This window comes from Stenella coeruleoalba (assembly GCF_951394435.1).
Source record: "Stenella coeruleoalba genome assembly, chromosome: 1".
Lineage (NCBI taxonomy): Eukaryota > Metazoa > Chordata > Mammalia > Artiodactyla > Delphinidae > Stenella > Stenella coeruleoalba.
In genome coordinates this window covers 75,386,036-75,401,634 of record NC_137169.1, presented here as the reverse complement: position 1 = coordinate 75,401,634, position 15,599 = coordinate 75,386,036, and the positions used below count along the sequence as shown (strand labels likewise).

Genomic DNA, 15,599 nt, shown 5'->3' with positions numbered 1-15,599 from the left:
TTTCAGATGAATGGATAAAGAAGATGTGGCACATATATACAATGGAATATTACTCAGCCACAAAAAGAAACGAAATTGAGCTATTTGTAATGAGGTGGATGGACCTAGAGTCTGTCATACAGAGTGAAGTAAGTCAGAAAGAGAAAGACTAATACCGTATGCTAACATATATATATGGAATTTAAGAAAAAAACATGTCATGAAGAACCTAGGGGTAAGACAGGAATAAAGACACAGACCTACTAGAGAATGGACTTGAGGATATGGGGAAGGGGAAGGGTAAGCTGTGACAAAGTGGGAGAGTGGCATGGACATATATACACTACCAAACGTAAAATATGTAGCTAGTGGGAAGCAGCCACATAGCACAGGGAGATCAGCTCAGTGCTTTGTGACCACCTTAGAGGAGTGGGATAGGGAGGGTGGGAGGGAGGGAGACGCAAGAGGGAAGAGATATGGGAACATATGTATACGTATAACTAATTCATTTTGTTATAAAGCAGAAACTAACACACCATTGTAAAGCAATTATACTCCAATAAAGATTAAAAAAAAATAGAGATGAGTTGGCCACCCTAACTGAGGAACTGTTCCAGATTAAAGGCGACTAAATGCAATTAAATGCAACATGGGATCTTGAAGCAGGGAAGATGAAGGTTTACTACAATGTAGGGAGAAAACTGGTGAAACTTGAATGGGTATGTAGATTAAAGAATAATACTGTATGAATATTAATTTCCTGATTTTGATAATTTAACTGTGTCTGTGGAAGAGAATAACCTTGTTTTTAGGAAATGCACATTTACGTGCTTAGGGGTGAAGTGGCATAATGTCTGAAAGTTACTTTCAAACAATTGGGAGAGAGAGAGACAAAGAGGGAGGAAATAATAAAGTCAACATGGTAAAGTGTTAGCATTTGGGGAACATAGGAGGAAGGGTATTTGGAAAGTTTTCATGCTATGTTTAGTAACTTTTTATAAGTCTATAATTATTTAAACATAAAATGCTTTATAAAAAGAGATTAATTGCTATGCACTACAAATATTTTCCCCAGTTTTCCATTTGTTTCTTCATTTGTTTATATTGGGTGACATTTGTATTTTTTTTTTATTTTACCACTTGAAAATTTTAAATCATACTTCTGTTTTTCTGAAAACCTATAAGTCCCAGAGAACAGGCATGTCTGTCTGATGACTTTTCTCCCTAGTTCTTAGAACAGTGTTTGAAACCTATTGCTGCCCAATAAATATTTGATAGATAAATTAATAAATGTAATCTTTCTCACTCTGAAGAAGATATATTTTTACATATAATTACTTCTAAATCTTCACAGAGTTAAATATTTTTATAAACCCATTAATGCATTGGAATTTACTTTGGTTGTACACCATGAGGTGGAGATAAATTTATTTCCCCCTAGTAGTTTCAGCATTATTTGTAAAACAGATCTTATTTGTGGAGTTTTGAAATGCCACCTTCATCATATACTGAATTTTGTATCCTTATGAGGATCTGTAGCAGAAGGTTATATTCTATTTCAGTAGCCCCTTGTCCTGAAATGATTAGATCTTGAAAAGAAGGGAGGGAGGGAGAGAAAAGGACAGAGAGAGGAAGGAAAAATGGCAGAAAGAGGAATTATTGAGAACATCAACTTTATCCAGTCAGTCTGCATGAGTTTACATATTCATTACCAGTTTTGTGACCTCAGGCAATTTAACTAAACTTTTTCTCCTCCTCTGTATAAAATGGATAATAAGTAGTACCTACTTAACAGGATTGGTAGAAAATAAAATGAGTTAATATGTATATAAAATAATTAGAGCACTACTCATGCATAGTAAGCATTATGAAGGATTTGCTATATTATTAGTTTTTGAGTTCCTGTACTCTTATTTAATAATGCTGTGTGCTTTTCGTTCTTGCTCCTTTAGTTCTATATTGTTTCCTCCCACTTTCTGTAGTCTATGTCCTTGCCTCTCTATTCTCCACTAAAATATTCACATCTTTGAAAACAGACTCTACTGTCAAGGCCTCAAATACCATTTTAGGCAGATAATGAAGAAGTCTAAAACTCTAGCTCTGGCCCTTCTCTTGAAGTCCAGCTTCTAACTCCAACAGATCTTTGGGTAGTTCCAAAACAGTGTCCTACCAAGATCTCAACATAGTATGTCTCAAACTGAGTTAGTTGTCTTCCTTTTGCCATTGGCCAATGGCATAATTTCTTAATCATTCAGACTTGAAATTTCATCTATATCTCTTCCCTTCCCAATCTAACCAGTTATCAGATCTTCCTGATTCCTTTTAATAACAATTCTCTCATTTAGCTTTTCTGTTGTTCCTACCATAGTTCACAGTACAAACATATTTCAATACCTACACCGAACTTTTCCTCCAGCCTTCTCTCTTTCCAATCTTAGCATCTGATGTTAAGATTAGTCTTCTTAAAATGGGAATTTGGAACATAATCATTTATGTTTAAAATTCTTTAATTATATTTCCTATTGCCCATAGATTAAATTTAAACAATAGAATGTAATCTCCATGAGGGGAAGAATTTTCAAGCATTTTGTTCACTGATGTAATTGAGTGCCTAGAAGAGTTCCTGGCACATAGTCAGTGACACAATAAGTGTTTATTGAATGACTGAATGAACCCTTATCCTGGCATTCAGGGACTTCCATAGTTTGCCCTCGACCTCTCTTCTAATGCACGAACCTGTAACCCAAGCTGATGAATCTACTCCTTTCCCCTGAATATAATTCAGATATCTTCCTCTTGTTCAATTGCTATTAGTCTCCTACTCAACATTTCTAAGCATACTACCTTCTTTTAAAATATTTTATTTATTTATTTGTTTTTATTTTTGGCTGCATCGGGTCCTAATTGCAGGATCCTCGTTGCGGTATGTGGGATCTTTCATTGCGGCGTGCGGGCTTCTCTCTAGTTGTGGTGTGCAGCGTTTTCTCTCTCTAGTTGTGGCATGTGGGCTCCAGAGCATGTGGGCTCCATAGCTGAGGCCCACAGGCTAAGTAGTTGTGGCCTGCGGGCTTAGTTGCCCCGAAGCATGTGGATCCCAGTTCCCCAACCAGGGATCGTCCCCTGCACTGGAAGGCAGACTCTTCACCACTGGACCACCAGGGAAGTCCCTCTAAGCATACTGTCTTTCTCTTCTCCACCCATGTAAATCCTCTTCACTTTTCAAGGCCCAGCTAAATCCCATGGTCTTTGGTTAAGCTGTATTAAATAATTTTATCTATGCTGAACTCTACCATCCTAAAAAGTCTATATCACTTAAACGTTACATTGTTTATTTTTTTACTGGGCAAATGCCTCCTCTCCCACAATCAAATGTACTCTATTTGAGGGTATGCATACCCTTTGGATGCTTCTGCATGAAAAGGGCTCTAGTAACTCTAACTAGCAAATATTCTCTTCTTATATTCAAAGAACCTGAGATACATTTTAATGATAATTCCATTTCATACAGCTTTCAAATATTGATCAACATTGTGAACAGAAAAAAAAATATTTTTAATCCTTAAGTAATTGAAGAGGAAATGGAGACAGAAATTGGGTGAGTTACTTGAGATCTGCTTAATTCATAGTCTATTCTTTCCACCAAACCAAATTACTTGTCATTTTTTAGTTGACCAGTAGTCAAAAATAGATATACTGTAGGAATAGAATACTGTAGAAATTCTTCAGGTTAAGAATGAATATCTTCCCTTGATACTGGGTTTCTAGGAGGATTCCAGAAAGCCGTGGCTATTTGCTACAAAAGTTGGGGGGGGGGCAGGTAGTTACAGTGGCTGTTTGGCATGTGACACCTTAACTAAGTGATCAAAGTTAGCATCACTAGTCATAAAATACATCAACATTACGTATACTCAATACGATGCCCCGACAAAGGCACAACATCACTTCAGTGGTATTTTAGCTGAAAATACAAAACCTGAATCGTGGGACTACATCACACAAATCCAAATTTAGGGACCTTTTACAAAATGACTGACCTGTGCTCTTCAAAACTGTCAAAATGATGAAAGATTAAAGAAGACAGGGAATTCCACAGAGGGCAGGAGACTAAGGAGATATGGCAATTTATTTAATATCTTTGTTAATTAATTAATTAACTAACTAAACAACAGTGCAGGATCCTAGATGAGATCCTGGACAAGACAATGGACATTTGGGAAAACTGACAAAATTTAAATAAGATCTATAGATTAGGTCTATAGATTAGGTATTGTATCAGTGTTAATTTCCTGGTTTTGATCATTGTACCATGGTTATGTAAGATATTAACATTAGAGGAAGTCAGATGAAGGCTATACAGGAATTCTCTTTACTTTTTTAGCAACTTTTATGTAAATCTACGATCATTTCAAGATGGAAAGTTGAAAAATTGAGGAAGAGGAAGATGGATTAAACTGTGTTCTTAGAGGAAAAAATCCTCCAGATTCCAAGGGCCACACCAGTCATTTCCATTCATTAATATGGTCACCTTAACTTTTATAGTGTGTATGTAATGCGGGATGCCTTTCAGCCTGTGGAAGGGTCATTAGCTGTGGATGGTGCACAGTATAGACAAGGAAAACTTGGAGAAATGATATTCACTGGTATACAGCAGTCATTCATTAAACAGACATATCAAATACTATTTTAGGTGCTGAAAATACAATGATGAGCAAGATAATAGGTCCCTGGCCTTCTGGAATTTCCAGTCTTATTAATGAGAAGGATAAAAGCAGAATTTAATTTTTTTTTTTCTTCAAAGTAGACTTCTCAGTATGAAGAGGCTGTGGAGAGAATGGGGACTTACATCGAAAAAGACATTTATTACAAACATTGGAGAAGGTATTCAAATTGGTAAGGCCGAGGTGTGTTCCTATGCTTTTTTTGCATAACTGCAGACCATTAGTCCACGCTTGTAAGCAGGAGAAAGGCAGAGGGCAGAAAAGTGGATTACAGAAGAGAAAAATCAGTAGAAAGTAGTACGGGGACAGACTGAAAGGAAAGAATGAAGGGGAGGAAAGGAATTAATGAGAACTTTTTGCGGTCAATTAATAATACGACGTAGGCCACAAGCATAGCTGCAAAAAAAAGCAAGAGAGTCGGAGGACAGTGAAGGACTCCGCTGAGCTAAATGTGATTTCAGAAGGTGTGTGTAAAGAGGATAGAGAAAAGGGGGAATGGGAGACACTCAAGAGAGAAAACATCAAATTGGGGACTGCTGAAAAAGGAAACGGTACATGGACACTTGGAGGAAGGTTACTAGTCACCTACACGCTTCGGGAATGTCGAGGGAGTACAGCGTGGGAAGCGAGAGGGTCGGAGCTGTGCCTGGGCGGCTGCGAGCGCGCCCCAGGCGCGGCGGGCCCAGGGGCTTGCGGACAGGGGCGCCCCAGCCGGGCGCGGGGTAGGGGGAAGGTTGCGGGGCGGAGGGGGAGGTGTGCACTACGTTTGGTGACGTCATTGCAAGTCAGTGAGCGGTGAAATTTAACACCGGCCGGATTTGCTTGGCTCCACTTCTTCCAGGGGAAGCAGCCGGCGTCAGTCAACGCCGAGCGCCTGCAGTTGCCACCGGTCCCCTCGCACGGACCAGATTTCCGAAGTGGGTGTGTGTACTTGTATGACAAATGTTCCAGCGCGGGTTGTTTCCAAGGACTTCCTCCCCCACTTCATCTCCTTCCCTCCCCCCACCCCTTTCTCCTCCCAGGCCCAAAGCAGAGGACTCCACTGGAGTCACGGAGTCGTCTTTGAACCGCAAGTGAACTCGAGGGCTGCACTCGCAGCCGAGCTCCCGCTTCTGCCGGCGCCCCGCCGCCTGCCCGTGAGGTCTCCTCGCCCGCCCTCCCAGGGCAGGACTCCCCCCGGACTTGTCTGTTACCGAGCTAGGGAGCTAGGGAGCCTAGCTGCCTACCCTCCGGGTGCTATTTCTTTCCTCCTTCCCATCTCCCCCCTCCCCTTGTGGTTATTGTTGAGGTTTTGGAGCATCGTTTTCATGTGATTTTCCCCCCCTTTTTCATGGACAGTACCTGCACCCTTAGCAGTTCGGAGCTGGCTTCTGTTTTTCGTTAGCGCTTCGCCGTACGGACAAATGCATACAAATGCATTTAGGAGCCCGCAGGACAAGGCGTGGACAGGTCTCCCACACAGCAAAAACGTAAGTAGCCCACACGCCAGGGCAGGGGTTAGAGCACCCCCTCTCCCCACCCCCTGGATCCGCTGAGCCCGTTGGAGATCTGTGCACCATCTCCCTGGCACTTTTTTGAAGTTGGGAGTCGCTGAACAGCCGTGGCATCCTCCTGTTGTCTCCTCAATTTGTAAAATACTGTGTTTGAAAGGAAGCCTCCTGCCAGTGGGTCTCTCAGACAGTTTATGCTAAAGAGATACTGCGGCTCTGGAGGAGAAGCTCGCTGGCTCGCGGCCCGACGCGGGCGGCCGTGGCTCCCGCAGCTCCGGAGCTGGACTCGGACGCCAGCCCAGGCTCTAGCTCCCGTCGCCCTCGCGCCCTCCTTCCCTTCTCCTCCCTCGGAGCCCTGGCTGAGGTCCTGTTTCCCTGCGGTGCTCCTCGGGGCGTGCACTCTGGGTATTGCTGGGGCGCTTAGGTGTCCCCTGGGCTCTGTGCGCGAAGCCTGGACCTGAGCACAGGCGTGAGGGCAGGGTTGCCGGGTAGGGGGAGAGGGTGCCCACAGAACCTCGGGCATCAGGGCCCTCCTGGACTCGTGGGACTCAGCGGCAGTCTCCTGTAGTTGTTAGGAGGCCAACAAGCGTGCTGCCCATCTGGGGCCCAGGCTGCGCCCTGGTCACTGGAGTGTCACTGCGGAAGGGGCTGGACGCGGGGAGGGGGCGGGGCTGCTGCTCCCGGGGAGTGTTCGCGTCGACCCTGGCTGGCACCCCACCTTCTCTTTGGGCGCTGTACCTGCTCCCACTGCCTCACTCGGAAAAGAGCGTACATTGGGGGTGGGGTGGGGCGCATGGCCTTGGCTGGCTGCCCTGGCCCCCCTGGAAGAGGTCATTGGGTTACGCAAGTTTGATTCTGGCCCCGGGGGCGGGAGGGACGAAAGCGACTGCAGTCGTTCTCTGCCACTAGGCTGCCCCTCGGGAGAGTAGGTAGGAGGAGGGCCGGGGGCAGAACTGACCGTGCAGCCAAGGGGAGGCGGGGTGCGGAGAAAGACCGCCTTGTGGCAGTGTTTGTGTGAACATGTGCTTCCCAGCCGCTTGCAGCCGAGCCTGGCTGGGGCTCGCGCCCTCTCTCCTCCGACTTCTGGAAGCCTGGGCAGGCAGCCGGCTTCCCCAGTGACAAGGATGCACATCCCCACGCGCCCACAGCGCATGACTCAGTGAGCGGGAAAGCTCGTAACCTCAGCAACCGCGTGCGTGCGGCGAGGTGCCCAGGGCCCGGGAGACCTGACACTTCTCCACCAGGGTCCGAGAAGAGGCCAGACTCTGCCAGCCACCTGACCCAGAGCGGCTCGCGCCGGTCTCATTAGTTTCCCAAGCAGGTTTCTCGCCACTTTTCTCTGGTGAAGTCCCTTGCATGGACCCTCCCGGAAAGAGGGGAGGGGAGCGCAAGGTATCCTGAGGGACCTGGCGCATCTTCCCGAGGGTCTAGGGCGGGTGGAACGCTGGAATGAGGCTTGGGTACCCGCGGATCCAGAGCCACCAGGAGTGGCTGGGTGAGGTCCTCCGCGTCCTGTCCAGCCTCCGCCTCCATCCATGTGTCCTTCTTGCTCTCCCTGCCAGCTCCGGCCCTAGGGCTTTACCTTGGCCACTACTCGAGGCCCACGTTGCTAACATTCCCCATGGTAGTTGTGACCAACCTCTCAGATTAAAGCAGATCTTCAGCTCCTAGCCCCTGTCTTGTCTGGTTTACACTTCCCTTCCAGACGCTCCTAGAAAAGGCCCTGCATAAATTCTTGGGCAGTTTGGAGTTTGTAAATTGGGTCCAGATGACTGGGGGGAGGGAGGCAGAGAAACCAAACAGAATGGATTACATCGAGGAACTTCTGAGGAAAAATTAGACTATGTGGAATGGGGAAAATAAAATCCTTGTGGAGAGACATCAGGGTGGGTAGGGGATCCTGCGTGAAGGCTCTGGTCTCCCCTGCACTCCTAGATGGGCTCCCAGCCAGGGGCCTTGCAGCCTCCTGCGATATCCAGTTTGTTCCATGACAGTTCCCAGTGGGGGTGGGCTGCAGAAAATTAACGGTAATTCAAGATTACATCAGATCGCAGCCCCTCACAGCTCCAATCACATACATGCAAAGTAGGGAAAGGTAGTTACTGATTGAGCTGAGAAAATTGTTTCTTGAAAAAATCCAGTTTCTGTAAAGAATTAAGAGTTCTTCAGTTTGAAATTAATGCTACCGGCCTCCTAGGGAAAGGGACTTAGGAGAAGCAGCTGATTAGCTGATGATAATGTCAGGCCACTGAATTAAACCTTAGAGTGCCCCATGAAATCCCTGAGATTTTAATTTTCCACCATCCTTTTGTAACTTTCCACCATCCTTTTGTGGTGATGTTTTTTGTGAGAGCAGGAGCAGTTTGTTTTTTATTTTTTTTGCGGTACGCGGGCCTCTCACTGCTGTGGCCTCTCTTGTTGCAGAGCACAGGCTCCGGACGCACAGGCTCAGCGGTCATGGCTCACAGGCCTAGCCGCTCCGCAGCATGTGGGATCTTCCCGGACCGGGGCACGAACCCGTATCCCCTGCATCGGCAGGCGGACTCCCAACCACTGAGCCACCAGGGAAACCCAGAGCAGTTTTTTTTAAATCACAATTCTGATTGGTCACCCAGAAACATTTACAGTTTTAAAACTAGATCCTTAAAGACATTTTATTTCAAAGGGCTGCTTTTAGTTAGATTACCTAATGTGAATTTGTGGAATTAATAAAAAACAAAAATTAAAACCAAGAGTCAGTGTTAGATAGATTGATTTAACATGTTGTCGGAAAGTCTCCCAGGCAGGCTATTATGGTCATTAAAGGGTTTCTGTAACCAAAGGGGGAAACAAAGTTTGGTATATAAACATCTATTTCCTAGCTAGCATGAAATTCTATTTTTAAAGTTGCTTAGTTATCTTTGCATTCAAATAAATGTTTAAAGTAAACTGATGTCTCAGGGAGAGGAATTGTAATTTATAGAAAGTAATTTTGAGTGTTATTTATACATTCTGCTTGGTAATCGGTGAAGCTGCAGGAGGATAATAAATTTTATTATGGGAATTTGAACAGCTGTACTAGTTTCCTTGCCATGCTTTGCAACTGTGACTTGTTTTAGAGTTTGTAATTCTGAGTAAGAAGTGAAGTAAAGACGATTTCATTTTCATTCTCATAAAAGGCTAACATTCTGCCATTCATTCACTCATCATTTACTCATTTATTCAGCAAATGTTTACTGAGCTCCAGTTAAGTGTCTAGCATGGTTCTAGGCAGAAGTGATACAATGATTGAGCAAGACAGAAGCCTAATTGCTGCCCTCCCAATGTGCCCAGTTTAGTATAGGAAACAGAAAATGAAACAACCAAGTATAACAAAATGAGATAAGGGTATACACAGAAGGACATCTAACAGTCTTGGTAGTTGGGAAAGGTCGGGAGGAGTACTGGAAGGAAAGGCTGACCAAAGGCAATGAAATCTACAGTCAGACCTAAGTGGAAAAGGCATGGAGCTTTACAGACAGAGAGAAAAGTAAAAGGCTCAGAGGTGAGACAGCACAGTGCATTTGAGGGCCTGAAAGAAATGAAGTTGGTTGGAGCACACATTCTAGGGGAGAAGTGACTGGAGCTGGATCTGGAGAGAGAAACAGAGACTAGATCATGCAAAGCCGTTACTTTCTTAGCTGAATAAATGGAGGTTAGGATCACCTGGCTTTTTGATCTTGGGGTCAGTGTACAGGTGGAAAATGTCAGAGAAGTTATATATTTGTTGAAACTCAAGACCACCTGGTAGTCTCATTGACTGAAGATTGATACATTCATTCATTTAAAAATCTTTATTTAACAGTAGTGTATGCCAGAAACTTTGCTAAGCTAAGCAGTAATCAGTTTAACAATCTCTGTGGTACTGCAAGGAGAGACTATTTTAAGTGTATATTTCTTCCCTGCTAGTGACTGGACTCTAGGCATTTTGATCACTTGAAGTCCTCAAGCATTTTTATCTCCTTTGCATTTCATGAGTTGCCTGTATGCTTGGAATTTAACCAAAAGTTCTAGTATGTTTCACACTAGATTAGTTATACAGGTACCTATTGAGTTGAATTCATTGTGTATAAGTTTTTGACAACACTTTACTCCCTACTGCTAGGATAAGAACCGTTTTTCAGTTATTTTGGGAACAAAGTACAGAAATTTTACTATTACTGGATCTTAGCAGCTAGTAAAGAGCAAAATCTGTAAAGCTGTCATGACTTAGAGAATTTTTTGGCTTGTAAACGCAGTGTGATGGAAATTGTTGAAATTCTTGACGTATATTACATGTATGTTTTTCAGATTAGTCTACTTTTTCCAATTGGTTTAAACGAAAATCGCCAATTCAGTAAAAAAAAAAAGTTTCTTATTCACAAATTGAACCTGTGTAGGAATGAGCATCAGTAACTTGAGGACATATATCATAAAACCTGAAAGTCTCATGGGTGCCCTAAACAAAAAGATGCCTGAAATTCCCCTGAAGTAACTTAAACCCTTCAGATAAAGAGAAAGTTGAATAGCTCTAAGAATTATTTAGGGAAGATGCCTGGGATGGATATTAGTTCCTTAAATATTCTCAGTATGGTCTTTAGATATCTATTTCCTGCTTGATCCCCTCGAGGCCTTCACCCTTCACGTGTCTGGTCATGTTTTGACTGTGGCTTATGTCAAACTGAAAATGTGGCTAGCAGACCAGACACACAGAGTATTTCACATTTTGTTATATATCCTCAGTAATATTATGGGTTATATTTGCTGAACATTTATTGAATGTTTCTTACCATATTGTTAACTTCTTTCAGACCTGGTCTGATTTTGTTAACTGTCTGAGTATATGTACTTCTGTTACTTTATATTAATGACACATGGTCCAGACGTACAAAAAAATGAACAAAAACAGGCATGGTTTGAATATTTGAAAAATATTTGTATTTAATACACTAACTAGACTTTTCATTAGGGTACACTAAATGTATGAACAAATTAGCAAAGTAGACTATTTTAGGTTACTTAATTAAAAAAGAATTGGCCAGAACTGTATGAGGACCTTTCCCCAGCTGTGGTTAAACGACATGCCCTTTATATATAGTGATTTATACAACATCTTGCTAAGAACGTAGCTTGATTTTTGTCCTCTAATGCCAGTATATTACTAGGATTCTGCCATACACACAAATTTGGTGGTTTTATATTTGGAATTCAAAATATAAAATTTATATTATGTCATCACATAATAGATGAGTCAGCTAAGACTCAGAAACTTGAAACAACCCACCCAAGGTCACAGAATGAGTTTGAAATAGAACCAGGATTAGCCTTTTGACTCCTAGTCTAGTGTTATTTTCTTATTAACCATGTTGTTTTCTCTGCAACAACTTAATAGTTTTAATTTTAACTTATTTAAGGACTCCAGCATGTCTAGCATGATATGCACAGCACTACAGTGGAGAAGCCCAAAGCACAGCTGCTACCCTTGAGAACTCTATCATCTGCTAATGTGGAAATGTGATATTTTTTTCTTAATTAAGTAAATGTATCATAAATGTAATATCATGGGGAGAGGGGAGCAAAAGCAAAGAAATAAACAAGCCCAGCTCAACTAGACATTTCCCAGAAAGCTTGGATTCATTAGACATCCATTTTATTCAGTGATAGAGCTGGGCTCTTTATCAACCTGATTATATCAGTTAAGCTTGATCTCTTCTCTGTGTTCCAACTTCAGAGATGAGAAAAAACAGTTAAAGTGAAAAAGAAGACTTCCATTTACCCTACCACAGCAGAATTTTTAAAAAAAAATTCTTCTTTCCCTCTTTGGACATCCAACTAAAAGTACCCTTATTTTACTTTACTTTTTCCTAAGTGTTAAAAGAATTAGGTTCATAGGGAAGAATTGAATTCCTCAGTCATTGAGAGATCTTACTATTATTCTGTTCCTGTTTAAAAATATTTATTGTGTCAATTTTATGTAAGAAATTGATAAAAGGTGAAGACCTGTTACTTGCTCAGATATTTACTTACTAATTAATCATAAAAGGTACAACAGGGCTTCCCTGGTGGCGCAGTGGTTGAGAGTCCGCCTGCCGATGCAGGGGATATGGGTTCGTACCCCGGTCCGGGAAGATCCCACATGCCGCGGAGCGGCTGGGCCCGTGAGCCATGGCCGCTGAGCCTGCGCGTCCGGAGCCTGTGCTCCGCAATGGGAGAGGCCACAGCAGTGGGAGGCCCGCGAACTGGAAAAATAAAGAAACAAACAAACAAAAAAAAAACAAAGAAAAAAGGTACAACATATATGGGCTATAATACAGTTAAAATTAAAGCATCAAGAGTACAGAGGTGAGGAAAAGATCCAGTCCTCTTTAGGGATGATGGGAAAATTCATGGAGCAGGTATTCAAATTAGGCTTTGATGATACTGAACATTGTGACAGGTGGAGACTGAGAGCTTTTCAGGCACTTACAAGGTCTGTCCATGGAGTAGAGAATAACATGATATGGCTGGAGCTTTGTAAGATGTCAGATGTAATTTTGTCAGATGTAATTGGTCCATAGTGCTAAAAAAAGAAAGGAGGTTGAAGCTGAATGATAAGGGCCTTGAACACCTGGTGAGGAACTTGACTTTTCCTGCTCTTCCTTAGTTGTACGGTCAGGCCATTCAAGATGGCTGTTCTCTTGCTCTCTGTAAATCCCCTGCTCGACCAGGCCCTGCTTCACTCACATGACTATCCAATCTTCTTAATTATAGGACTTAATTAGTAACTGCCCACCTGTCCCCAGCCGCTGGTTTCCCTGGTAACTGATGAGCCAACCTGATGTCAATCCTCCCTATAAATGGTAGCCTCCTTCTCCCTCTGGGAGGTTGCTGTTTTGTCCTGCTTGCTGTCTGCTAGGTACGGTGCTGCGGGTGTTGCTCCAGGACCTTTTGCTTCAGACTTGTAAGATCTCGTATCCAACAAACCGTTGATGTCTCCTCTGTCGCTGTTTTGGGGCTCTTTTTTCAGTTTAGACGTTGGGCAACTCTGAGGCTTGCCGGCCTGTGGGGTATAGCCCGACAGTTGGCCAGAAGTTTGGGGCAGAATTAGAAAAAGAGAAAGAAGATCACTATTTCCTATCATTGATCTCTCTCTTAGTCATCAAATTAGTACATAGGTACGCTTACCTAAGGTGTGGCTCAACTGATTTGTCATAATCTCCTAAAATCACCTGGCTGAGGGATGATGTTTGATGTGTTCAGGTTTTCCTGCCTCACGTCAGGAGTAGACTTGTTAACATATCTAGAAATAACTTTATTTTCCATTTTTTTCCCCTGAGGTCATGGGAAAGTCTGAGTTGGCTGAATTGCCACGTGAATAGTGCTAGTTACTGTACTCTTCACTAGTTAGCTTTATTCTGGATGGAACAGTGCCTGTGGGTTATTTCTAAGCTCTCAGTGAGCCAGATTACTTTGGCCAGGTGAGAAGTGCATCCTTTCATGTTGCATTTTCTGTTAAAACAGCATAATTCTGATATACTGTCCTTCAGTGACCGGAATCTTGAGCTATTTTCTAGTCTTACCGATGTACGTCCTGCCAGTTGAAAATAGAAATTTGAAAGGAAAAGAGCCTCCTTTTACTCAAACTCTAGACCCCGTTGGGATCCATCCTGGAGCACCCAAGGAAATTATTTTCATTTCACACTGTGGTCCTCAACGTTGCACATTGGAATCACCTGAGAAGTGTTTAAAAATCCCTGTGGGACAAATTAAAATCACTCTGAGGGTGGGGGTGGGGAGGGAAGAACCCAAGTGTTAGTTTTTAAAAATCACCAGGTGATTCCACTATGCAGCTCCGGTAAAAAGATGCAAAACAAGTAGGCCTCATATCATCTGTTGAGCATCATCTCTTCCAGAACAGTGGTCCTGGGTGTGTAGTTCCCCAGATCTGCATCATCAGCATTGCCTGAGAGCTTGTTATAATTGCAAATTTTTGAGTCCCACCCCAGACCTACTGAGTCAGAAACTCTCAGGGTGGAGCCTGAGAAATTTTTAACAAGCCCTCCACGTGATTCTGATACCCACTCATGTTTGAAAATCATGATCTAGAGCAGTAGAAAAGGATTTTTTTTTAAAGGGTCAAATCTTATTTGTGTCGTCATAAAATTAGATATATGTGATTTAAGCAAAATATTAGGTTATTTTAAGTTCAATGTAACTATCAATAGTAAATGTTCTAAATTGTTTTTCCTCAGAGTTTGGTACACATGCAATCAATATTAGAATCACCTAGTTAAAAATGTATACATGCTGAGGATCCACTTCAAATTTATGAATCATAGTCACTGTGGGACGGCCTGGAATCTGGATTTTTCAAAAAAGCCTCAGGTGGTTCTTTGGCAAACTAACATTTGAGAACCATCTCATGGATGACACCATATATGGGAATCTTTTATAGGCTTCATTAAAATATATGGTCCAGCTATTTGCCCATATCAGTTGAAATTTCTATAATGATTCAGTTGATTAGTTTGTAGAGTTAATGATTGTTAAGTATTCTATCAAAGTCTTATAAAAGCTGTGCTCTGTTTTAAGTATGACCATAGAATGTACATTTTTCACTTACTGAAAAAATGCTTAATACTATTCTAATACAAATAATATGTCCATTATAGCAAAGAGAATAGTATAATTTTATATTGTGTATAAACATACAATTATAATAGTATAATTCTATATTGGCTTACTTTGTTACATTAACATGCTCCTTACTGTTGATAAAGGTAAAAACATAGTGATAAATAGAAAATGTACCAATTACTACTAGCACACCAGGAACTTAATAAAAATGATTTTCACAGGGTTCTGTAATCATTCCTTGCAGAAATGTATTTTCAGAAATGTCATTTGAGGAGTCTGAGTTAGACTTAACAGAGTCTATATTGGCAAGAAAAACTAGGTAATAAAATAGTTTTCAGTATGCTCGTCATTACTTTTTGAAACTATCTCTGATTTTCAGTTGGTAGGTAAAGCCAATTATGAAGACTAATCAATAAAATCTATCAAAAGTTTGGTTAAACTAAAAAAATCACAAAGTATTTTTACCTTGCTAATCAATGTGAATGAATATTTTGATTTGTAGTGGTTGAGTACTGTGTTCACAATTACTGCTAATCACAGTGGTCAGTGTTGACATCTACAGGTCGTTAGTATTTTCAGAACCAACGAGTCGTGAATCTAGTGCGAATGATTTGAATATGATCTGCAAATAGATTTTATATAAAAACATTTAAGCAAATAACTGGTTTCATCAATTTATAATCACTGTGGTTAAGTGACTATAAGTTGTATTTTGTGCCAATCTGTAATACTTTGTAAAATTACATGTATGGTGATTTGACATAATATATACTGCTAATAATAATTTCACCTGTACTAG

General features: G+C 41.9%; 1 protein-coding gene across 1 annotated transcript in view; it reads left to right on the top strand.

Moving 5' to 3' along the window:
* COL24A1 (collagen type XXIV alpha 1 chain) overlaps nt 1-15,599 on the top strand; it is a 542,658-nt gene that overhangs the window by 145,183 nt on the left and 381,876 nt on the right. Inside the window, exon 3 of the mRNA XM_079924384.1 lies at nt 6,036-6,166. Within this exon, the coding sequence (XP_079780510.1) occupies nt 6,111-6,166 (56 nt within the window). The 5' untranslated portion in view covers nt 6,036-6,110. The remainder of the gene's footprint in view (nt 1-6,035; nt 6,167-15,599) is intronic.